Genomic DNA, 27,488 nt, shown 5'->3' on the forward strand with positions numbered 1-27,488 from the left:
ATGAAAAAAAAAAATAAAAATATAATTAAGATGAAATATATATAAAATGAAAGAGAATTAATAAATACCCTACATATGTCATCGAATAAGGCAATGTTTTTAAAAAAATATAAAAATATTATAAACAATTCTTTTTTTTTTTCATTCCTTTTGAAAAAAAATGAAACTATGTATACATATACATTTATGAATAAGTTAATTTTTACCGTTATTTTTTGTTTTTATTGTCAATTTTTAATTTAGATATTTAATTCTAATTTAATTTTTATTTATCTTTCATTTTTTATTTATTTTATTTAATTTTTTTTTTTTTTCTATAATTTTTCCTTTTTTTTTTTTTTTAGTATTATTATTATTATTATTATTTTTTGTTTAAATTTATTTATATATATATTCATTTATTCTATTTAATTTTTTATAATAATTTGATGAAACATATATTAATTAAAGCACCCATAGAAGCGTGTGCATAATTTTTCAATACTTTTATTTAAATTATATTGGTTAATAAATTGAAGTTTTTAAAACTTTTTTTTTTTTTACTTGGACTAACAAAAATTAGTTCTATAAATTTTGTTGAGTAAATAATCCATAATTGGATATATAATCATTCCATGTTTTCTTTTGGTGTATTAATGAATTGATAATTTCAACTATCGAATTTATATCAATTCTTATTTGTAGCATTGAATCTCTTTCTCTCAATGTAATGGTTCTATCTTTTAATGTTTGAAAATCAATAGTAACAGCAAATGGTATACCAATTTCATCAGTTCTAGCATATTTTTTTCCAATAGATACACTAGAATTATCTATTTTTGATGATATATCAAATTCATTTAATAGCATTTGAATTTGTTTTATGTGAGGATAAAATGCTTTATTATTTGATATAGACAATATAGAACATTTTATTGGGGCCAACTTATATGGTAATGATAAATAATTTCTTTCTTCTTTATCATCAGTAAATGATCTAATTCTAAAAGAGTGCTCTAAAATGCAAAAAATAAGTCTTCCTATACCAAATGAAGGTTCAATAACATTAGGTATAAAATTTTCCTCTTGCACTTTTTTTGTACATTTTTGAAAAGTAACCATATCTCTAGTTAATTCAAATGATAATACACTAGTTGGGCCATTACATACTTTTAGAATATATTTGTTATTTTTATTTAATTCTTCATCTATGTTTAACAAATCTTCATTACTTTTTTCATTTAAAGCTTTATATATTATATTTTGATCATTTCTAAATTTACTTCCTATTTTGGCTTTATTTGGAAAAACTTTAACATATTCTACTTCTATAGGTTCATTATATTTCTCACATGCATATAAATTGGAATCAGTGGATTCCATGTGACTTTTCAAATCATAAGCAGATCTATCGGCATGCCCAACAACCTCTATATAACCATATGAAGTTAAAATTTCTGCATCCCAACAATCACTAGCATAATGAGCCATTTCTGTTTTTAAATGCTGTCGAAATCTTATTCCATCTTTATTAATTCCGCATTTTAATAAAAATAAATAAGTTCTAGCAAGAAAATATGCTAAAGCTTCATTACCTATTATTTTTTGTTCGACAGCTTCTTGTATAGTTAAATTTTTTATGATTAATTTACTAGTTAACTGATTATCTCTTGGGAATAGAGGTAGCATTAAGTGTTTAAATAAATAATATTTTTCATGAAATTTCTTATTTGGATTTACAAAATATTCAATCTCAGCCATTTGAAATTCTCTAACCCTCAACAAACCATTTCTAGGAGATATCTCATTTCTAAATCCTAATCCTATTTGTGCACCAGCAAATGGCATTTTTCCACCATTATATTCTAATAATTTTCGGAAATTTACAAAAATACCTTGAGCTGTCTCAGGTCTTAAATATGCAATACTACTTAAATTCATATCCTTTTCATTATTTTTTTTTTTTTCATTTACATTACTTTCTATTTCATCTTTAGGACCAATTTTTGTTTGAAACATTAAATTAAAAGGAAAAGGATCTGATAAATTATTTTTTGCTGGTGATTTAATGTCATATTTCTTTATTACTTCTTTTATTTCTTCCGGATTCATACCATCTAATTTTCTTATTATTAATTCAATATCTTCTATCTCTTTAACAATTTCTTCTTTTTCGTATATTACATTACTCTCTTCATTTCCTAAGTTTTTTTTTTCTTTTTTATTTTGTACTTCATTTTGTTCTTGCACTTTCTTCTTTAATTCTTCTATTTTATTATTTAAAAATTCGGATAAATATTTATCTGCCCTATAGCAGTCTTTAGTAACTGAATCTCTCACCATTAAATCAGTGAACCTATCAACGTGACCAGAAGTTTTTAAAACATTATAAGGTGTAACACAAGTGCTTGATATTTCTAGCATTTCATCGTAATATATGAAATGATATCTCCATAGTTTTTCTAATTCTGATTTTAACAAGCATCCAGATGGACCATAATCAATTAATCCTGATGTTCCACCATATATTTCAAATGCATTAGTGTAAAAAAATTTTCTTTTTATTAAATTTTCTAATTTAGAGCGATTTTCAATTAATTTTAATGGTTCACTTGGTACTATATACAAATCATTTAATTTTTTTTTTTTTTCTTCTAATAATTTTTCATTATTTTCATATTCTCTCTGTAATTCCTCATCACTTATATTTCTAATGGATTCGTTTCTTTCAATCAGAGTAGATATTTCCTGATTATATCTTTCTATTAATTTCTCTACTGTTTCTGTTTTTTTAATATCCATTTTATTTATTTTTTTTGAAAAAAGAGCATAATTCTTTTTTTTTTTCTTATAGAGTTCATTAAAGGAAATATATCCACTTCTTAATTTGTTTAAAGTAATGTTGTAACAATTATATTTTAATTTTATTAAATTTAAACTAGAAATAAAACTGTATGTTTTTATTGGAAAAAACATAGAAAATAAAATTATTCTTATATATTTCATATATTTTTTTTAATTATATTTTAAAATAAAATAAAATAAAAATAAATAAAAAAAAAAATTTAATAAAAAAAAAACTCTGAATTAATTAGAAATTTTAGTGGCTTTAATTATTAGGTTTACAAATAAAAAAAAATTATAATAAAAAAAAAACTATAAAAATATCACTTTTTCAATTATTTAACCATATATGAAGAAACACATTTCGAATATACAATATTATTTTTAATAAAAAATAGATAAAAGAAAAAGAACTTTAAATATTCCTTTAAAGTTATTATGTATACTAATTAGTTTAATATTATAAAAAAACTTTTTTTTATATTTAGTTTTATTCTAATTTTTTTTATGCACGTCCTATTTATATTTGATATCTTAAAATGATTAATGAAAAATACAAAATTTTCATTATATTTTTCGAGAAGCCCACGATTATATAAAGAGAAAAATACAAATGAAATGCCATGAAACATTCAACTATATTTTTAATTTTTTATTTTTACACATATATTATAATTTTTATGCATAGAATTAAAAAAAAAAAATTTTTTAATGTATATATATAATTTATACGGAAATTGGGTTTATTCAATAAGAAATTTTCTTATTATGCGAATTAATTTTTTAACATTAAATTTAATTTGGCTTAAATTAATCACTCTAAAAAAATTTCATATTTTTATTTTAAGTTATTATATTATACATATATATATTTATATAAATTCTAAATATTTATCAAAGCTCTTAAAATAAGTAATTGTTTTAAAGTGAATACTAAAATTTTTTTTTTTTTTTATTTCAAATTAAACTAATCATTTTTTATTTAGTTAGAAAAAGAAAAAAATTATTCAAAACTACACATATATTTTAAAATTAACTATTTTTTTAGATAATTCACATATATATATTTTTCTTAAATATAACTATTTTAATTATCCATACAGAATTATTAAAAGCTAATCATAATTTTTATTTCTTTTAAAGTTTATAATTAATAAACAAAATATAATGATAAATTTTAAAATAAGTAATTTAAAGTATAGAGTAAGTAATTTTAATAAGTGAAAATATTTAAAATAATATAAATCGCATAAACTAATAAAAAATTATATAATATAAAATTTTAATTTTACAAATTTCATAATAAAGAATAAATAAATATGCGTATAAATATTATTTATTAATAATAATTTTTTTATTTTATTAAAATAATTATATATAAAAACTTTTACGAGGAAAACTACATACAAATATAAAATACTTAGATGAAAGATTTTTATAAATCAATAAAAAAAAAAAAAACAACAAAAATTCAAATTTTATTATTAATATTTACGTATTTATTTATTTAAAAAAAAAAAATAATAAAAATATATATTTTATAATTTATTTATATGCATTTAGTAGATCATCTATTTCTAACAAATTATTATAAGAGAATTTTCTAATAACTCCTTCTCCCTTTTCTTCTAAAATTTTTTCTATATTTGTTTTTCCATCTTGAAACCATCCTAATTGATCGGATATCAAATGCAGATTATCACATGATGGGCATCTAATAATTACAACTCCATTATAATATGCTTGTTTAGAAAATTTTTTTGCACTTCTTTTTTCACATATTTTACATGTAAACATTAAAACCAGATATTCTTTATTTTTTTTTTCTTCTGTTAATTCATTACTTACTTCATTTTCTTTTTCTGTCTTTTTTTCTTCATTTATTTCTATTAAACTTTTCTTTATGGATTTTTCATTATTGTGATCTTCAGTTTTCTTTAAATTATTTTCTTTACCATTTTGAAATACATATGTTTCTTCTTCATCATTATTTACCTTTTTCTTCTTTCTCTCTATATTATTATTATTTATTTTTTCGTTATTTAACGTTGTTATATCGTTTCCATTTTCTTTTTCCTTCTCATTTTTTGTAATAAATTGTCTCTTAAAAAAAATTAAAGAGTTGCCACTGTCAATTTTTTTTATATTAGCATTTAAAAAAATGTTTTTTGAATTAAAAAAATTATAACAATTTTTTAAAGTTGAATAATAAATATTTTGTTGTTTATATTTGTTATGTTTTGAAAGAAAAATATTACTTATAACAATTTTTTCTGAAATTTTCCTTAATAATTTTTCAGCCATTTTGACTTTTTATTTTTAAAATATACAAATTCTTGGAACCTCATTCCTATAATTTAATTAAAAAATTTTAACCTATGCAGGTATCTTTTTTTTATTTTTATTTTTATTCTTTTTTTTTTTTTTTTGAAGAAATTTTTTATAAACTTGATAATTTTAATAAAATACCTTATTCTTTTTGTTAAAATTTTAAATAAAAATTTCAAGTTATGCAACAAAAGTGGAATAGTAAAAAATAAGAAATATTTTTATCTAAAAAAAAAAAATAAAAATATTACAAACTACATAGTATTTTATATCTGCAGAAAGAAAAAAAATTTAATTCTAAATGTGTAATTTTTTTTTTTTTTATATAAATAATAGTATTTAATTTACAAAAAAAAAAAAAAAAAACCTTTTAAATTTTTAATGCACAATAAAAATTACAAAAAAATATATACATTGTTACACAAAAAAAAATTATATATTAATTTTTTTTTTTTTTCCCTATGTATAATACTAAATTTTTATTATATCTTTTTTCTTTTTAGTTTTATTTGTTTTTCGATTTTTTTTCTTTTTTTTTTTTTTTGTCTATTTATTTTTTTAACTATGCAGGAACATATAAAGAACATTAATACTAAAAAGGTTGAAGAAAGTAAAAATGAAGGAAATGAATTATTTAAAAATAAAAAATATAAGGAAGCATTGAATATTTATCTTGATATTACTTCATATATTTGTTCTGGATTGCATGATTCATCAGAAATTGCAAAAGTTGTTAAATTTTTTAAAGAAGAATATTCAAAAGAAATAAATAATTCAAAGGAAGAAAATGAAAACGAAAATAATTGGATTTCTAATTTGCATAATATCAAAAATAATTTGGTAAAAGTATGTCATAATATATCATTATGTTATTATTTTTTGGAAAATTTTGAGAAGTCAATTGAATATTGTTTTTATATTAATGAAATGGAAAAAAATCATTTCAAAAGTTATCACACTTTAGGTTTATGTTTTGAAAAATTAAAAGATTATAAAAAAAGTTTAAATTATTTTGAAAGGTGCAAAGTTTTACTTCTAAAAGAAAAGTTAAATGAAAATAGTAAAAAAGAAATTGACAAAATTAATGAAAAACTAAAATATATTTTGAATATTATAGATAAAAACAAAAACTCTGAAACTACAACAATGGATTACATAAAAAAAACAATTACGGATGAAAACAATAATGAAGAGGAAAAAATAAAAATGCTCCATTGTATTTACAATCAAAAACTTTACATTATTCTTAAAGAAGGAGTATTTAAATTTTTATTTGATGTTATAAATAAAAATAATAGTGTCCAAATAGAGAAAATGTGTTTGTATGCTATTTATAAAATAATTTCGAAGATGGAAATAGAAAGCATAAAAATAGAAAAGGATAAAGATGAAAATTGTAAAAATAGAAAAATATGCATTAATAAATTAGATAATTTAACATTTCAGTTTTATTATGATATAGATTTTATAAGAATACTAATATCCTTCAATGAATCATTTGATGAGAATTGGATAAATAATTATATAAAAAATAAAACTAAAAAATTAGAAAGTTTAAAATTTACAAAAGATGAATTTATTTATAAATCAACAGTAGATATGTTGGTGTATATGATAAATATAATAAAATATATTTATGTGATAAATAATGAAAATATTTTAAAAATAATTAATTCGTATTATTTAAATAATGATAACCATGAATTGTCGAATAATGGAATAAATTCAGTAATATTCTTATGCAATAAAAAGAAAAATTTAACACTGAGTAATGATAAAAAAAGAAGAACAATTTTTTTGGAAAAATTAGAAAAAAATAGTGTAGATATAAAAAATTCCATAATTGAATTTCACTTCTGCGATTCATATAAATATCCTGTTTGCGTTAATACAGAAATAAAAAAAATAATTCAAAATTCCATTAGTATGTATGAAAACTTTTCTAATGATGTAGAATACTGCTTAATTTTATTACTAACCTTACTTAATGACAAAAATAGGCCTAGTGAAAAGGATACTGAAATGAATAATTTGATATATGAAAGTATTGATTTATATTTTGATATAAAAGAAATATCTTTAGAATGGTGTGTATGTGTTAAATGCCTTTTCTTGGTAGATAAAGATATTGTATTAAATTATTTAATAGGAAAAACGGAATATATGTTTCAAATTTTAAATTTTATTAACAATTCAATAGGAAGAAAACCAAAATATCAATTATCTCTTTACATTGATGTTTTATTGTTATTATTAAATATACCGGAATTGAGATTTATGTTAAATAATTATATCGACTTATATATAAATATTCTTAAAACATTAAATTATGATGAAAATTTTTTAAAATTATTAGTTGGATCTTTTAAATTGTACATGCATAATAAAGATTTCAAAGAAGAAGTTATAAAAAATATAGATTTATTTTTTTATTCTAAGGAAATGTTAAAAAAATTTCTTTTAAACTACGATAAAGAAATTACTGGCATTTATACAAATCATAGTGGCGAAGCTGAAAATAATTATTTAACTAAAAGAGAATATTCAGATTTAACAGGAATAAGTAAAATCTTAAATGAAAACAATTACCAAATTTGTCTTGAAAAAAAAATAGAAGAAGATACTTTAACAAAAGATAAAAATTTAGATAAAAACAGTGTAATAAAAAAGAAGGAAAAGGAAAAAGGTAAAAAAAATTGCGAGCTTGTATATAAAAACCAAAAAAATGATAATATAGGCTATGAAAGAATGTTAAAAGATATAATAGAAATGTTATTTTATTTGAGTTTGCACATAGAATTTAAAAAGCAATTATTAGAAGAGAAAAATAATTATATCTTATTTGCTTTAATAAGAATAGGAGACCATATAAATAAAAAGAAGTTAGATAACACATATAAGTATATATACTGTAATACAATAAATAACTTAATTTTAACAAGATCAGATGAGAAAATGAGAAGAAGAGAAATTAATAAAGCTAATTTATCTAATTTTGATAGTGAACAAATAGAAGCGTTAGAACAATTCTACGATAAATTACCTAATGCGGCTAGACCCAAAACGGATCCATTATATGATTATGGGGATGATGAAACTAGTAATAAACTAATTACTTTATTATTATATAATGAGAAATATCAAAACAATACTACTGAAAAAGGTTGTTTAGCTTTACCAAAAGTTACCTATAAAAATGGAACAATTATTAATACTATTTATAATTTTATTAATAGTAACTTTTTTACAGTAAATATTGCTGAGTCAGTTTGTGATATCATTTCCAAGTTTGTAAGAGATACTAATAATATAGGTATAGTACTTGTTAATAATGGGTTAAAGGCATTAATGTTAGCTTCAAAGCATATTACTAATAAAAAAAGTTGTATATATGCATTAAGTGAAATATTTATATATACAAACCCAAAATTAATTCATTTTTATGAAGCATATGATTCTTTGCCTTTACTAATTGATCAACTAAATCAAGACGACGAATTGTTAGTATTTAAAATTCTAATGGCTATAACTAATATATTAACTATTGACGAAAATATAGCAATAAAAGCTATTCAATTAAATTTATGGAATAAATGTTTTGATATTTTATCATCAGAAAATGATTGCTTAAGATCAGCTAGCTTAGAATGCATATGTAATTTGTGTGCACAATCTTATGTTCATCAGTATGTTTACGATAAATATCAAAAACTTGCTAAAGGAAATGAAGAAAACCAAGAAATAAATTTTGTTGACATACAAATAATTTATTCTTTTACTTTAGAATTTGAAAATTATAAAGCTGTTTTTGCTGCAACAGGAGCTCTAGGTATGTTATCATCTGACTTACGTTTACCATTTTATTTAATTCGAACAAAAAGTTTTAATCATATTTTTTCCTCTTTTCAAAAAACAAATAATCAAGGCATTCTACTACGTATATTAACTTTTTTTAATAATATAATATTAAGTGAAAATATTCCTGATGATATAGTAAGAAAAATAAGGGAAAACGTTAATAAAAAAGAAGGTTTAGATGAAGAAAATAAGCAAATTGCCAATTTTATTCTTCAATAAATATTGTATCATATACATATTTTTACAAATTTATAATATTTTTTCCCAAATCATTTTTATATATTTAATTATATTTTTTATTCGTTTACATATTTTTTTTTTTTAGTAACTTTTATGTTATATATATATATATATATATATATATGTTTTTTCTTTGGTAGACAAAATTAAAAAAGATGTTATTACAAACTAATGTATACTTATATTTTTCATGAAGAAAAAATAAAAATATAGTCACCATTCATACTTATATATCTATTTAGTTACCTCTTTTATATACATGCTAAACTTTTTTTTAACTTAAAATATTTATATCCATTTAATTATATGATTTTTTTTTAATTTTAAACACTATAAATTTCATACTTTTTTTTTAATATACAAGTTTGTATTTTTATCATTACCGACATATTTACTATAAAAATATCTAAAATTAAAATAAAAAAAAAAACTGTTTGAAGAAAGATATATAATATTTTTTTATTTTATCGAAAAATACAAACTTAGAAGTACTTATAAATTCAATGAAAATTTTTGTATTTCATAAAATTGTAAAGAGAAACATATATTATAAAAGAAAATTTCTCAGATTAAAAATAAATAATAGAATAAATAAAATACTTTTTGTACATAATGAAATTAAAAACTGTATACTAAAATACTTAAGAACATAGGTATAGAAATTGATATATACACTGACTTTATTAAAAAAAAAGTAATATAATCTAATATATATTAAAAAATAAATATATATTTATTTTTTTCGGTATTTACAATATATCTGCTATTCTTTTGGGTTATAATATATGCAAAAATAAATTTCTTTTGCAAATACTTAGAAGTTTGAACTATGGATATATTAGTATAGGAATAAAAAATAAAAAACATGGAAAATAGGAAAATAGGAAATTATAAATACTTGCATAAAAAATTACGCATGAAGGATACACAAATTACTATATAATCATAATATTTATTTTAATGAAAATTCTTTATCTTTTACTTTAGATATTTTGTGTTAAATACCTATATATTTTAATACATTAAGACTCTAATTCAAAAAATTAACTAAATATTTAATAAAACATGAAAATAATATGATATTTGTATTTAAAGAAAATATTAATATATCTATTTATTTTTATATTTAGAAAATATTCCTTTTCTAAAAAAAATTTATTTAATATTTATTACATATATATTAGTATGTATATATTCATGTACGTATGAATTCTTTTTTCATTTTACTTTATTTCCATCTTTTTTTTTTTTGTTTTGTTTTATTTTACATTTAATTTTAATGCTTTTAATATTTTATATCATTTTTCCTTTGTGTGTACATAAACAATTCTCCAAAAAATATGTAAAACCAAATAAAGAAATAAGTAATACTTGTCTATATAAATAAGCTAGTGTTTATTAAAAAGAATATAGCTTATAATATAGTATTTAAAGGATATATTTTCATTTAATAAAAACATCTTCGATGCTATAAATGATTATTGAGTTGAAAAGGTGTGAATACTTTTTTTTTTTAAATACTTTCATCAATACATATATTTTAACATATTCATTAAAAAATGATCTCAATATTTTATTAAAGAATATTCTACTTTAAATATTAGTAATCATTTAAATTATATCTTTAAAAAATAATACATAAAACTTGATATACCAAATTTAATAAAAAAAAAAAGAAAAAATAGGAAAATTTATAGATTAATTCAAAGCTTTTCTTAATTATATTCATATACTTAGAGCGTTAAAAGTTTGCAACAATTCTTTTATTGTATATATGTATTTATTAAAAAAGGAAAAGACTTAAATGAAATAGTAAAAATTGTAAAGAATAATAACTATTAATTTTTATTTTTTATTTAATAAACTTAATTACATGAATATTTTTAATAAAAAAATTACACTCTTACAGTTATGTAATTAGAACCAAAAAAAAAAAAAAAAACAGTAAACTCATTAATTTTTCAACTTATTAAATATATCTTAAATATGTAAATACATATTTTTTATATTTCTTGATTTTTGTACGTTTTATTTAAATTAACAAAAACGAGAGAGAAAAAAAAAAATTATAAAGAATGAAAGGTTCATAATTTCCAAAAGATGTTAAGAAGCTAATAATTTATAATCATCCAAGTTACAGTAATAATGAATTCTTTAGTTATTTAAAAAAAAAAAAAAATTAGTTGTTAATAAAAATTTTAATATATATGTATATTTTTTTTTTTTTTAGCGTAAGTGTTCATAATTTTTTTTTTGGTTAGCATCTATTAATAAAGATTATTTTTTTATTATCCATTTTTTTTTTACGTTGTTTCTTTATTTTCAGACTTTTTTTTTTCTTTTTTTTAATTTAACGTGTTAAATATTATCTTGAATATATAAATATCTTCTCAGATTTTTCATACATTTGCTAGAATTTTTTTTTTTTTTTTTTTTTTTATGTTACAGTCTACTAAATAATTTATTAATTGAATACTTGTGCATAAGAAAAAAATAAAAATTTATCTTTTTTAAGAAAACGTACATACAATTTTATTTTTTTTATGTTTCTTTTTATTTTTGTTTATGTCTTTTTATTTTTAAATATGTCTTAATGTGTTTTTCGTTAAAAGTATCTTAATATTCATTATTTTTAATTTCCACATATAATAAGACATTAATATTCAGTTTTTTTTTTTAAATTATTAACAATTTTTAGTGTAAACACCCCTATTACACAGTTGTTAATTCATTATAATATATCACATATATTAAGTACTACAATAAAAAAACATTCCATTAATATTATTTCAACATATTAACAATATATAAAAAATAATAATTTTATTACTTGATTTCATTGTTTTAATGTCCCATTTCCTTTTTTTTTTTTTTTGTATAAAAAAGAGCATTCTACAAAATTAATATTTATTTTAACAATGTAATTTATCTTTTTAAATTGCATTTATGACAACACTACTAAAAATTTTATTTCATTTTTAATATATTTTTATTTAAATATGTATAGTATTTCATGATAATTTTATATTTTAATTTGCATTTATCCATATATATAAAATAAACTTTGAATAGATTAAATTGTTTTGGGGTAATTATTAATCATAGATGAATTTTAAAAAGATACTATATGAATAACATTAAATGAATAAAATACATAAAGTATATAATTTTTAAGAATCTTATCATTTTAAATATAATAACAAAGTATTATAATTTGCTTAAAGATTTGCTTTTTTATATATATTTTTTTTTTTTTATAAATTTATATCATTACAGTGTCTATATATTTTTATAAAACTCTTCAATGAATATGTATATTATTAGACAGTTTTCCATAATTAAATGAAAATTTAATATTATATGATCTATGGGTTGTGACATTTTCATTATATGAATTTGTTTATTTTTAAAGAATTTGATCTATTTGTTGTTTATTTTTATTATATTAAAAAATATTAATTTCACAAAAAGAAAAAATCAACAAAGCAATAAATTTTTTAATAAAATTAAGTATTCATATATACATTTATATATGTGAATTGTTTTTATTTAATAGTATATGTATTTGTTAATTGCATGTAAAATTTTAAAATTGTATTATTATTTTATTTTAAATGCTAAATATTGTATGCATATATACATAAATTAACATATTTATCATCTGTTTTATAACTTAGATTCCATAATATTTTATTTTAATCCATACTTGTAATTTTAATTTTTTTATACTATAAAAAAACTTAAAGTAATAGAAAAAGGGAAAAAGCGAACTAGAGGAGTCTGTGTATTTAATACAAGTATTATCATCATATAACGTTTAGTGCATATTATTATTCTGTTTTATTTTTATTTTATTTTACTTTATTTTTTTTTAGCTATGTTATTGCGAGATAACACTATTAAAAAATTTTAATACAATTTATGTACTAAAAAATTTTGTAGTATTTTTTTTTTTAAATAACGAATAAGTATAAGGCTAGTTTAATGAGATTGTTAATGAAATAATAATAAAATTAAGACAAAAAAGTAAAGTAAATTAAAATAAATTCAAGCATCTTCATACGGGTGGAAAAAATATAAAGTGAAGAGCATTACCAATCCAGAGAGTACTAAAAAAAGGTCAATTTTTCTCATATGATAAAAGCTTAAAATTGAAAAAGAGAATGAAGAATATAATTAAAAATATGTATGAAGATAATTTGATACGATACAAAAATGAAAATAATGAAGAAAACAACAGTACATTTTTTGAGTCAGAAAATAATAACGAAGAGAAAATTGATATAGAAAACAATGATGACGAAAATGGTTCTATAGATAGTTTTAAATGTATTGACAATTATTTAACAGCCATTTTTGATTTAGAAAATGGTGATGACCCTTCTTTAACAAAAGAAAAGGATATAAAAGATATTGATATAAATGATAAATATAGGAAAACTATTTTATGCTTTCATACAAAAAATAATAATTTAAATGCTGAATTAGAATTAGGTAATACATACGAATATGAATCTATGGAAAAAGAAAAAGAATACAATTATAATGCTTTAACTAAAACATTAAGTATAGAAAACCATGATTCTTTAGATAAAGAAATGAATACTATTAAGGAAAATAATTTAAAATTGAAAAAGGCAAAAACAAATTTAGATGGAACAGAACAAAATTTTTTAGAAAAAGAAGAAATATTAAATAATTATTACTCATTTAAAACAAAAAATTACATAAAAAAAAATGAAGAAAACTTTAATTTTCCCAAAAATTATAGTGAAAATGCCATAAATAAAAGGTGTTATGAAATGGTAAATACAATTTACGAAGGTATTGAAGAGAAAAACAATTTAAGTAAAATAGATGATAATATGTTGAAGAATGTTTTATCTCCCTTAGATGAAAAAAACATAGAGGAAAATATTATAGACATAAGGAAAAATTCCGTAAATAATGCAAATAATGATAAAATGGAAGATGTACTTATAAAAAATAAAAATGATATATTGAATCAAAATTTATCTCATCTACTTAACTGTGATAAGGAATTTATTTATAGTTATTTCAGCAATCAATTTGATACAAATACTGAAGAATTTAAGGAAACATTTAATATAGAAAAGAATGAAATATCAGATAAAACATCAAATATGTATAACTCAAATAACAAATTTCAGGGTTCTTTAAAAGGAAATAATAAGGAGCACAAAAAAATTGATAATGAAAGAGCCTTTAACATTTATGAGAAAAATAGAAATATGTGTTCTGACTTTTCCTATCTTGATGAAGATGGTATTATAAATCATAAATCACACAAATCATATATAAACAATGCAAAAGAAAATGAGGGTAGAATTTCTTTGGATTTTGGAAATTCAGAATTATACAAAAATAATTCTCATACTATCGAACAATTTCAGGATAATTTTAATAATGAAATGAATCATAATAATTTTTCTCAAATAAATAACAATAATTATAAAGGTGGTCATTTAAATAAAAATTTTATTTTTACTTCAGACACAAATAATAATAAAAATATAATGTGTTATACTCAATTAAACCAAAATGAAGTGTTCACATCGAATGTAAACAATACAAGCTACCCCAATATGTCCAATACTAATTCTAACGTAAAAAATAGTACTCAGAAAAAAAATACTTTAAATAATGCAGACTTAATGGTAAATCCTTTGAAATATAGCTTAAAACTTCGACAAAAAAAAGATGAAAAGAAAAATGAATTTGTGGAGGAAAATATGAATGCTTTATATTCTAAAATTCTTTTTTCGAAAAACCCTATTTTAAATATGAATAAAATATGTTTGAACGAATCATATAATAATTACGAAAAAAATAATTTTAACTTAAAAAATAGTGACTCAGAGTTTCATCAAAGCTTGTTAACATTTTTAAATAATGAAAATTATAGTATTGATAGTAATATTAGAGCAAATTATAATATGGATGTGATACCGGTAGAAAATAAAATATATAATAATAAAAATGATGATAGTAGTGATTTATCTTTTCAGAATAATTATGATGAATTCTATAAGCCTACGAATAGAAATAGAAACATTAGAAGGATCAATGATAATATAAACTTTCATGAACTGAAATCAAAAGATGTATTAGAGAAAAATGATTTTAGTTTAGAGAAAAACTATTTGAAATATTCACTTAATTCTCATCTTGACTCAAATATAAATGAAAACAATTTTAAAAAAGGTGATTTATTTAATGAAACATTTAATAGAGATGAAAAAAATAAAGGTATAATATTTGAAATTTTAAAAAACAAGATCAAAACTTTATTAGAAAATGAAGATGACCATTTATTAAGTGAACACCTTATAGATATCCTAAATGATTATAATATGAGAAAATATAATAATGGTAATAGTATGTATAATGGTAGTTTTAAAAATAATGAGAAAATTGATACTTTGAATAAAAGTAAAATAAACTATTCAGAACATAATGATATAGTAAATTATAATTCTTATAGTTTAAATAAGGAATTTAAAAAAATAGAATGTGATGAAAATTTTAATGTACTTCAAAATATGAAAAATGATGAAATGAATAATAGTAACGAAAATCATATGCCAAACAAAAGTAAACTATCTTATGAAATTATTAAGGCCAATAATTCAAAAGAAATTAGTATAAATAATATATTATGCGAGAATAAATCTAATATATGTAATACAAATAAAAGCATTAATACTAATGATTTAAGCTTGTTCTTAAATAATAATCATTTAATGAATAAGAACAGCAACCAATACACTAGTAGGAAAAATATTAAAAATAACAATATAGAAGATTACATAAATCATTATGATGAATTTAATAAAATGAACGAATTAGGAAATTTGTCATTTTTCAATTCATCGTCGTTCAACTCTCAAAATAACAATCAAAGAACAAATTTTGGTACAGATGGGCAAATAGTGAGTGAAAAATATCAAATTTTTAACTCTCTTGAAGAAGGCTTTCAAAATTTAGAAAAAAATACTTTTAGAAATAAAAAGAATTTCAATTATAATTCTAATAATGAAAATTACTTTTCATATAAATTAAAAAATATAAAAGAAGATAATAATCTAAAAAAAAATAAAAATTTGCTGAGCGGGCAATTTTACGATGAAAAAGAAGGTATATACCAAAATGCAAAAGAAACTCATTATGAAAAAACAAAAAATTCTTCATATAAAAAAAATAAAGGTAATATTACTGACAAAAATAGTTCAGAGAATAATTATATAGATAATACATTTAAAAATAACGATGCTAGATCTAATTCTACTGGCATAACCAACCAAGAGAAAGAGAAGGTATTTGAATATTTGCAAAAGTATTCGAATTATGTGAAATCCAGTAAAGAATCCACAATTGATAAATTTAAAAGCGAAAAATATAATTCTATTCCTAATAAAGTTAATTACTATCTCAAAAGTGAAAGTGTATTAAATGACAAATATAAAAGTGAAAGCAGTTTTAATAAAAACTCTTATTTAAGAAATGGATCTAATTGGGGAGAAAAAACATTTAATGAAGACGAAAGAAATAAATTTTTCAGTTGTAATAAGGAATCAAATTTCCCTAGTAAGAACCAAAAAAAATTTGATAAAATATGGAGTAGAAATAACTATTTAAAAAAATCAACTAAAACAAACAATAATGAGCAAACAATAGAAGATATAAAACAAAAATTAAAAAGTAAAAATACTATACCCAATTTAAAATTAAAAAAACAAAGAATTGAAATAAAAGTATTAACACCTGAAGAAATAAAATCTTTGTTAACTGAAGAAGATGAAAGAGACTTAGAAAAATTACTGCAATCACTTTATGATGACAGAATATTACCATTATTATTTAATTTAAAAGGTAGAGCGGAGGAGTTTCAATACAAAGATGTAATAAAAAATAACATAAAAACAGCATATAGCCTATATCCAGAAAAATATTTAGTAAAAAAAAATAATTCTGCTGATGATTACGTAATTTATTTTGTCAATAAAAAGGTACAAGATAACTATTTTCTCTCCATTAATAATTTAAAAGATGTTTATGATCCATATATCTGGAGGGAATTTGAAAAATACTTAGAAGAAATAGCTAATTCGGAAGACCCAAGTTTATATACATTTTCAGGTGGTAGATATGGTATGGCAAAAGAGTTAAAAAGGAGAAATCTTCCATTTTTTAGAGGATTATATTTGGGTGAATTATGTCATATTGTTCATATTAGTACCAATAAAAAAATAATAGCATACGAAAACAATTACTTAAAACCAATTTCTCAGTGTCATAAATATACAAACGCTAAAATGGGCATAGTTAACACTCATGGAACGGATATGGAAAATTATATCACTACTATGGATGAATTAAGATTATATTTGAATGAATTATTAAAATACTACAAAGGGGGATTCAATATATCTACATTAAAAAAAAAGTTAAAAAATAGATTTAACAAACAAATTTGTGAAAGTGTTTTTCATTGCATAAAATTGATAGAAGTCTTGCAACTAGATGGACTTAAAGATATATGCACAGTAGATAAAGAATCCAAAATTGTAAAAAGTGCTAAAGATATTTGGTAACAAAGACAAAAAATAATAATCTATTAATTTTTATTAAAAAGAAAATTATCTATCACATTTTACTTATTAGTGTAAGGTATATATACACAAAAAAAGAAAAAAGTATATATATATTATAATATATAATCCTATGTTTTAATATAATAATCATATTGTGTTAATATGAAATATTATTATTTGTATTTGTATATTTTACTTTTTTTCATTACTTTTATTATATACTAGATTTATTTATGGAGATATGCATTTGTCTAGATAAATACATATGTATATATTGATTCTCACACTTTTTTCCTATTTATATATAATTTATAGATTTTTTTTAGTTTTTTCTTTTTTTTTTTTTTTCTTTATAATACCATTAAATTGTAATATTTAATTACAGAAATAAACTCATATTAAAAAATAACAATATTTCCTTTTAAAATTATAGCATCGTTGTAATATCTTATTGAATATATAATTTAACTATTCGTATATCTCTTCTGATATTTTATTTATTTATAAAATATATTATGTTTAAAATATATTTAGTAATATTATTAATCATTTTTTAATAATAACATTTTTATTTCTACAATTTTAACAAAAACACCTAAATCCTTGAAAAAATTACTGCTTCTTATTTATAAAAATTATGGGATATATTAAAACTTTTTCAGCGAAATTTTATCTTTTAAATTTACTAAATATAAATATATTTGTGTGTATATATTTAAAATAATTAACATTCTATGTTTATAAATATATCTTTTTATAGTTTCAATTAAAGTTTGTTCAATATATTTATATTTATGATTTCACATTTTTGTATCTTTTTTATTTTCTTTAATAAAAAAAAAAATATTAAATATGCCTACCATAATTTAAAAAAATAATATTAACAATATATGTTAAAAAAAAAAATGAGATAAAAAATATTTTATAATATATATTTAAACTTGTTCTATCAATTTATCGATAGTATAATTTGTAAATAATATACATTACCATATACATTCTTTTAATTAATTCCAAATTACGTTTATTTTCCTTTTAAATTTACATTATTTTTTTTTTAATTTAAAAATTTATAATAAAATATTTTTTTGTTTTATTAATTTTTTTTTTTTCTTATTTTTTTTTATAATATGATATTTTTATATATTTCATTATTTTAATATTATCGTAATTAAAATTTTAAAAATAGAAATTAGAAAAAATATTTACATTCATAATGCTTCTTGCATAAGTTTACTAAATATAAATATTATTTTAAAAACATAGAGCTATGAAAAATGCAAACTTTAAAGGAAGTTTTATTATAATATAAACATTACATTTTTTAAAATAAATAATAATATTAAAATATAAAATAAAAATTATGAATTTTTTAATTTATTTTCAATTATTAAATTGTGTTAAATTTTTTTAAGTATATTTTTTTTAAAAAAAAAAAAAAAAGAGCAAAAACACTCTCTTAAAGATCTATGTTTAATAGTAATAATTCATTTATGAAAATAATTTAAAAGAATATATAATGTTTGTTCCTTATAAAAACCAGGAAATAAATCACATTTATGAAAGAAATAATGAAGCTACACTTTATATAGGTAGTTTACTTTTGTTATTAAGCAATGCATTTTCACATATGTTTTTTTAGTATTGAATTTATATTTAGATATATAAAAATATAATTATTAATTTTTTTTATATATCTTTATACTTTTTATAGCAAATTTAGATTCTCAAGTTGACGAGGAAATTTTATGTGAACTTTTTATGCAATGTGGTAATGTAAAAAATGTTCATATTCCTAGAGATAAAATAAATGGATATCACTCTGGTATATAATTTTTTTGTTATTTCTTAATTTTATTTTGTTTTAATATTATAAAATTTACAATTTTTTTTTTTCTTATTTCTATATAATTATTTTTTTTATTATTATCTATTTGAACAGGGTATGGTTTTGTGGAATATGAATATGAATATGAATGTGAGTATGCAGCAAAAATATTAAATATGACTAAGTTATTTGGAAAACCATTAAGATGTAATAAAGCATCTCAAGATAAAAGATCTTTTGATGTGGGAGCAAATTTATTTATTGGAAATTTAGATAAAGAAGTCGATGAAAAAATGCTATTTGATATATTTTCTTCCTTTGGCCAGGTAATAACAGTAAAAATAATGAGAAATGAAGATGATACATCAAAAGGACATGGATTTATATCATATGACAATTTCGAATCAAGTGATTTAGCAATAGAGAATATGAATAATCAATTTATATGTAATAAAAAAGTTCATATTTCATATGCTTATAAAAAAGATACAAAAGGAGAAAGGCATGGAACAGCAGCCGAAAGATTTATAGCAGCAAATAAAGCTTTAAATTTATATCCAGTAAATGAGAATGCAAATAATATTTTGCCTTATAATTCTACATCTACAGTAAATCCTACAAATAATAATACATCATTAAATAATGAAAATAATATATTTTTAAATAATTCAATGACTCAAGCAAATAACATCAGTAAATTGCAGAATGATCAAATTCCACCTGTTATTAATTCTTATTACCCAGGAAATGTACCTCAACCTGTTTCATCTAATTATATTCATCCACCTATGAATTTATCAGTTAATACAAGAGTAAATAGTTCATATAAATTACCTCAAAAAATTAATAATAGAATGTTAAATAATTTACCACCACCAAGTGTTCCACCAACTTTACCTTCTGATATACCTCCTAATGTATCTTATAATTTGCCTCATAAATTACCACTGAATTTTCCTTCCAATTTTCCTCCAAATATTCCATCGAATTTTCCTCCCAATATTCCTCCAAATTTCCCTCCAAACTTTCTATCGAACTTACCACCAAATTTACCTTCTGAAATTTCTCCCAATGTACCTTATAATTTACTTCATAAGTTTCCAACAAGTTTCCCCACTAACCTTCCTCCAAACTTTCCATCCAATTTCCCTCCTAATTTCCCTCCTAATTTCCCGCCTAATATTCCACCAAATTTTCCACCCAATATACCACCCAATATACCACCAAATATACCACCTAATATGCCACCAAATTTGCCTCCCAATTTACCTCCAAATTTACCCCCCAATTTGCCCCCTAATTTACCACCTAATTTACCTCCAAATTTACCATCTGGTTCTCCAAATTTATTGCCAAATTCGCAATCTAACGGAGCATCCAGTACATCAGAAAAAGTTGAAAATAGCCAGAACAAAAGTAAAGAAAATGATTTAAGTACAAATGATACACAGTAAAAGCTTAAATAAGTTGTTTCATATATAAATCTAGCTAAGTTTTATACCTATTAAACTATTTGAAAAGAAATCCTAATTTATAAAGAAAAATTTATATATATTTTATTTGGAATATATATATACTAAAAAACCTTTTATTATTATTATTATTATTTTTTTTTATAACGAAACAATTTTCTTTTAAAGCATAATTTTTATATTTTTATTTTATTATTATTATTATAATCTAATTATAAAACAAAAAATTTTAATAAATTCAACTTTTAAAAATCAAAAAAATATGTAAATTATTAAAACAAGATTATCATTCCCGGTTACTTAGATGTTTCAGTGTAATTATATTAAAAGAAAAATATTGAATTCCTTCAAAATAAAGCAGTGGCGCATTTAATGTGCTATTTACTGCATTTTTAGAAGTAGTTAAAAACAGAATTTTTTTATATTTCATTATATACATACGTATGCATACAAATACGAACTATATTATTTTTCTATAACTTTTATGATCCTTATTAAAACCCTATATCTTTATTTTAAAATATACAACATTAAATCATATGCAATTTAAATAAGCTTAATGAAAACAGTCTAATTTAAAATATTTGAAAAAATCCATACTCAAGACATATTTAATGAAATATTTATTGAGATATTTGTTTTTCCTTTATAATAAAAAAATATAAATAAAATAAAAGAATCCTTTTAAATATATGGTAGGATAATTAAAAAAAAAAAGCTTATAAAAATTTTATATATTATTTACAGGAGAGTAATGACAATAAAAAATTACAAGAGAGGTTATATGTATGCACAATAAATATTTTTTTCTTTAAAAACATTAGTCATAAAAATTAAGTAAAATTTTTTATTAGATAATATAAAAAAAAAAAAAAATAAAGCATGCACAAAAGTAACATTAAAAAAAAAATTTTTTTTTATATAAACATTTTTGCAATGTTAAAATTTATCAAAAACTAAAGAAAAAAAATACATTTATGTATTAAACTAACATAATTTTAGTATATAAGAATTAATATATAAAACATATAATTGCTTGAAAATAGGTAATATAAATATGAAGAAATGAATAAAAATAATAAATTGGTTTAGATTTAGGAATTTTTTAAATCCATTTTTATGCTAAAGTGTTTTAAAAGGAATATATACGAATAAATTATCAAGAAGTAAATATATTATATATATAGTTTAAGCAAAAAGAAAAAAAAAAAAGAAAAAGAGAAATTTATAATTAAAATTAGTATAACACATCTGTGTAACATTCTATATTTTATTTGAAGTTAAAAAAAATGGTAGTTCGTAAGAAGTGTAATAAAAAAAAAAAAAAAAAAAATTTATATGAATTATACTTAAATATGTGTGAAGAGAAAAATAAAAAATTGGAGGGGAAAAATGCAGATTATACTATTGATTTGGAAAAGGAAGTGAAAATTAGATTAGAAGAGCAAACCAGCTTATTATCAATAAAAGGAATCGATAGAGTTGATATAAAACAAAAAAAAGGGAAACATTCCATTATATGCATTCATTACATTAAAAATATGTGTATGAAAAACTTATTTTGTAACTATTTACATCAATTGATATACTCAAGAATACCTACATGTAAAAATTACTTAAAATATAACTACTGTGCTGATAAAGTAAGAGGATCATGTATGTTTCGTCACACTTTAGAAAATACCAATATAAGTCATTACAATGAAAATAAAGATGAATACTTGGATGAAACTTTAAAATTTTTACATGAGAAAAATATATGCGTAAATTATTTATTAGGATTTTGTGCATTGGGATATAATTGCAGAAAAATTCATAAAAATAGAAGTAGAAAATATATAAATATTATAAGTATATTACCAAAATTTTACTTAGATCATATTTTAATTAATAAACGATTATATACGCATTTATATAATAATCAAAAAAAATTTTTAAATGATATAAATAAATTAAAAGATGCTTTAATAGTGTTAAGTGGGGAGAAATATTATGATAAATCAAATTCATCAAAGAATGAAAATGAGAATTCAATAAAGGATGTATTTAAAAGTAGTAATAATAACAATGATAATAATATTTATAACAATAGTAATAATAGTGATAATAATATTTATAACAGTAGCGGTATTATTGATACATATGATGATAATATTGATAATAAAAATAATTATAATGGCAAAAATTTAAATATTTTTATGAAAAACAATAAAAATAACACAAATGACATTATTAAAAATAATCAGAAAATGGTAGGCTACAATAATAATGTTGAAATAATTAGTAATAATACCACTGACAATGTAGATGATAAATATTTAAATGAATATAATATAAATAATAATGAGTATTCGAAAAATATGGGAAAATATAATAACTACAATAATCTCGGTAATGAAAAAACATATCATAATAGAATAAATAATTGTTACAATAATGAAAGTATCGTAACTAATGATAGTATAAGTATACCTAACGTATATGATTTAAATAATAATTTAATACAAAATGATAAAATAAAAGTTTTTATTATAAAATGTAATCAAATATCTCATCTATATTTATCTATACTATATGGAGTTTGGGCTACGGGGAAAAATAATACTAGAAAATTTGTTAACTTATTTAAAGAAAATTATACTATTATTTTTTTGTTTTCAGTAAATGAAAGTGGAGGTTTTCAAGGATATGCAAAAATGATAACTTTGCCAATAAAAAACTTATTTGATAATTTGTGGGGTTCAATAACTAAGAGATTAGGAGGAAATTTTCGTATTCAATGGATAAAAACAGCTAAAATTGATTTTGATGTTTTTAAAAATATGGTAAATTCATATAATGATAATTTACCTTTAAAAAAAAGCAGAGATGGAACTGAGTTACCTTTAAACCTAGCGACTATTATTTGTAATAAATTGAATTCTTTGCCTAATGAAGACTTTTTAGCTGGAACAATTTATGAATATAAAAGAAGAATTAATCACTCTACCTTTTTTACAAATTTATATAAACAAAATTTATTAAATACAACTACTATGTGGGATATGCTCATTTTTAATTTAAATCAAAAATCAGATTGCCAACAAATTACATATGTCGATGGGATAGAACAAAATATTACATAAATAAAAAAAAAAAAAAAATAAAGAAAAAAAGGAAAGGTTAAACATGTATCTATAGAAAAAGTAAAAAAAATTAAAATTTGAATATATCTTTAGTAAATGAAAAGATACTATAAAAAAAAAAAGATATATAAAGATATATGAAATTATACTGAAGATGGAAAAAAAAAAGTGTCGATAAAAATGTATTTTAATGCTGTAATACCAAAAAATTATAAAAAAAAAAAAATTCTAATATAAACAAAAAGAAATTAAAAATAAACAAGAAAAAAAAAAAAAATTTTTTTTTAAATCTCTTATAAAAATATATTTCTTCATAATTTTTTTCAATGGTTACACCTTTTTAATAAAAAAAATAGTAATTTATTAAGATTGTTGAATGTTAAGTATCAATAAAAAAAAAAAAAAAAGTAAGAAAATTATTTTTATGTATTTTCATTTAAAGAATAAAAATAAAAAAAATAAAAAAGGAGTTTTTATTCTTAAGGAAAGGATTGATGTATTGTAGCATGCTAAAATACATATGAGAAAGAAAGTACTGCAATTATTTCTTATTTTAAATAGGTATTTTCCTTATTATTTGTAAATACTTAATTTTTTTTTTTTTTATATATATATTTTGTTTTATATATTTATTTTTTTTTTTTTTTTATTAAACAAAATAGTAAATATGCATAGATTTAGATATTTTCATTTTTTTTTATTTTTTGTTTTTTTTAATTTATTAATAAATTTATCAAGAAGTTTCAGTTTCCTTCACAATTTGGAAAATCTAAGTAACCCAATATATTTTAAAAAGAAACCAAATATGGTTTATGATTTGATTGTTATTGGTGGAGGAAGTGGAGGAATGGCGGCAGCTAGAAGAGCAGCTAAGTAAAACAAGCAAAATACATATATGTTTATATGTTATTGGGATTATATATATATATATATATGTTTTTAATATATTTGACAATTATAGGCATAAAGCAAAAGTTGCTCTAGTAGAAAAGTCTCATTTAGGTGGTACTTGCGTGAATGTAGGATGTGTTCCTAAAAAGGTATCAAAAAAAAAAAAATTTTTTTTTTCTATATTTATATTTTGAATATATATATATATATATATTTATGATAACATATTTTAATAATCATAACAACATTAATTTATTTATTTTCATTTTTATTTTTATTTTTTATTTTTTTATAATTTCAGATAATGTTTAATGCAGCTTCTGTTCATGAGATTTTGGAAAACTCAAAGCACTATGGATTTGATACAAAATTTACTTTTAATCTGCCGGAGTTAGTAGAGAGAAGAGATAAATACATTCGAAGATTAAATAATATATATAAAAATAATTTAAAGAATGATAACGTGGAATTGTATGAAGGAACAGCTAGTTTAATAAATGAAAATAAAGTATTAATAAAAAAGATTAGCTCTGGAAATGAGGGAAATAAAGAAGAAGTAATAGTAGGTAAAAACATCATCATAGCTGTTGGTAATAAACCAGTATTTCCATCAATTAAAGGAATAGAAAATACAATTTCAAGCGATGATTTTTTTAATATAAAAAAAGCAAAAAAAATAGGTATTGTAGGAAGCGGGTATATAGCGGTTGAATTAATTAATGTTATAAAAAGGTTAGAAATTGAATCATTTATATTCGCTAGAGGAGAAAGGCTTCTTAGAAAATTTGATGAAACTGTTATTAATGAATTAGAGAATGATATGAAGAAAAATGATATAAATATTATTACTCATGCAGATGTAGTAGAGGTGGAAAAAGTTAATGAAAAAAATTTAACAATTCATTTAAAAGATGGAAGAAAGTTTGAAAATTTTGATTATGTAATTTATTGTATTGGTAGATCACCAGATACACAGAATTTAAATTTAGAGAAATTAAATATTGAAACAAAAAACAATTATATAATTGTTGATGATAATCAAAGAACTAATGTAAAAAATATCTATGCAGTTGGTGATTGTTGTATTGTAAAAGTACACGAAAATGCTGAAGATATAAATAGGCTAAAGTTATATAATGAAGAAAAATATTTAAAAACATCAATAGCTAGTGCAGAAAATTTTTTTAATATTCAGTTAACACCAGTTGCTATTAACGCAGGCAGATTACTTGTAGATAGAATATTTTTAAATAAAACTAAAAAAACAAATTATAAACTAATACCTACAGTTATATTTTCTCATCCACCAATAGGAACAATTGGTCTTTCAGAAAAGGAAGCAATAAGTATTTATGGAAAGGAAAATGTAAAAGTTTATGAATCAAAATTTACTAACTTATTTTTTTCTGTTTATGATATAGAACCAGAACAAAAGCAAAAAACTTATATTAAGTTAATATGTATTGGAAAAGAAGAACTAATTAAAGGTTTACATATAATAGGATTGAATGCAGATGAAATTATTCAGGGTTTCGCAGTTGCTCTAAAAATGAATGCAACAAAAAAAGATTTTGATGAAACTATACCAATACATCCAACTGCAGCAGAGGAATTTCTAACCCTACAACCATGGATGAAATGAAATCCACCTAATAAAATAAATTAATATATTCTTTTATTTCTAATTAAATAATTACCTCTATATATAAATAACATTTTTTTTTTTTTTTAAATGAAAAAAAATACGTATTCAATAATTCATCAAAATCATACATTTAAATTTATATTAAATAGATAAATTTAATTTTATGTAAATATGATACACTTAATTTTGTATCAAAAAAAATTCATATAAAATTTAATACGAATACATATTTTTATTTTTTATTTATAAATAGTATATTTCACTGTATGCTTCATACAATTTATATGATAAAGCATATCATTATTTAATTTGAATTTTTTTTTTTTAATCACAAAATATTATAATTTCTTATTATAAACTTTTAAAATTTTATTTAAATAATTTCTTTAAAGAGAGAGAAAAAAAAAAAAAATTATAAACATACAATTTTAAGTTAATATGAAATTCTACTTTTTTAAAGAATTAATTTTTCTAAATTTCTTAAGTTAAAATTTTTTTACTATTTCAATAATAAAAGTAAAAAAAAGAAATATAATATATATATATATATTTTATTAAATTGTTATCTAAAACATTTTGTTATGTAGTATATTGTTTTTTTACTATTAATGCTAATTTTTTGTGTTTCTTCTTTTTTTTCTTTTTTTTTTAAGTATTTTTGGT

The 27,488-nt window shown here is 19.6% G+C and overlaps 7 protein-coding genes across 7 annotated transcripts; 5 read left to right on the top strand and 2 right to left on the bottom strand.

Moving 5' to 3' along the window:
• Window positions 1–564: 564 nt before the first annotated feature.
• On the bottom strand, window positions 565–2,985 carry GlyRS (glycine--tRNA ligase, putative; the record flags this gene model as incomplete). Its single annotated transcript, XM_028678838.1, has 1 exon — window positions 565–2,985. The coding sequence occupies one exon, from the start codon at window positions 2,983–2,985 to the stop codon at window positions 565–567; it is 2,421 nt and encodes an 806-aa protein (XP_028535944.1).
• Window positions 2,986–4,368: 1,383 nt separating this feature from the next.
• PRELSG_1330700 (zinc finger protein, putative) lies at window positions 4,369–5,127 on the bottom strand (the record flags this gene model as incomplete). The annotated part of the gene is made up of 1 exon (XM_028678839.1): window positions 4,369–5,127. The coding sequence occupies one exon, from the start codon at window positions 5,125–5,127 to the stop codon at window positions 4,369–4,371; it is 759 nt and encodes a 252-aa protein (XP_028535945.1).
• A 588-nt stretch (window positions 5,128–5,715) lies between these two features.
• PRELSG_1330800 (tetratricopeptide repeat family protein, putative) lies at window positions 5,716–9,228 on the top strand (the record flags this gene model as incomplete). Its single annotated transcript, XM_028678840.1, has 1 exon — window positions 5,716–9,228. One exon carries the CDS (start codon window positions 5,716–5,718, stop codon window positions 9,226–9,228), a length of 3,513 nt encoding a protein of 1,170 aa, XP_028535946.1.
• A 4,184-nt stretch (window positions 9,229–13,412) lies between these two features.
• On the top strand, window positions 13,413–17,864 carry PRELSG_1330900 (conserved Plasmodium protein, unknown function; the record flags this gene model as incomplete). The annotated part of the gene is made up of 1 exon (XM_028678841.1): window positions 13,413–17,864. The coding sequence occupies one exon, from the start codon at window positions 13,413–13,415 to the stop codon at window positions 17,862–17,864; it is 4,452 nt and encodes a 1,483-aa protein (XP_028535947.1).
• Window positions 17,865–19,383: 1,519 nt separating this feature from the next.
• On the top strand, window positions 19,384–21,146 carry SF3B4 (splicing factor 3B subunit 4, putative; the record flags this gene model as incomplete). Its single annotated transcript, XM_028678842.1, has 3 exons — window positions 19,384–19,456; window positions 19,579–19,689; window positions 19,807–21,146. The coding sequence occupies 3 exons, from the start codon at window positions 19,384–19,386 to the stop codon at window positions 21,144–21,146; spliced, it is 1,524 nt and encodes a 507-aa protein (XP_028535948.1).
• Window positions 21,147–22,453: 1,307 nt separating this feature from the next.
• Window positions 22,454–24,289, top strand: PRELSG_1331100 (YTH domain-containing protein, putative; the record flags this gene model as incomplete). Its single annotated transcript, XM_028678843.1, has 1 exon — window positions 22,454–24,289. The coding sequence occupies one exon, from the start codon at window positions 22,454–22,456 to the stop codon at window positions 24,287–24,289; it is 1,836 nt and encodes a 611-aa protein (XP_028535949.1).
• A 667-nt stretch (window positions 24,290–24,956) lies between these two features.
• On the top strand, window positions 24,957–26,822 carry GR (glutathione reductase, putative; the record flags this gene model as incomplete). The annotated part of the gene is made up of 3 exons (XM_028678844.1): window positions 24,957–25,162; window positions 25,251–25,329; window positions 25,482–26,822. The coding sequence occupies 3 exons, from the start codon at window positions 24,957–24,959 to the stop codon at window positions 26,820–26,822; spliced, it is 1,626 nt and encodes a 541-aa protein (XP_028535950.1).
• Window positions 26,823–27,488: the final 666 nt, after the last annotated feature.

This window comes from Plasmodium relictum (assembly GCF_900005765.1).
Source record: "Plasmodium relictum strain SGS1 genome assembly, chromosome: 13".
NCBI lineage: Eukaryota > Apicomplexa > Aconoidasida > Haemosporida > Plasmodiidae > Plasmodium > Plasmodium relictum.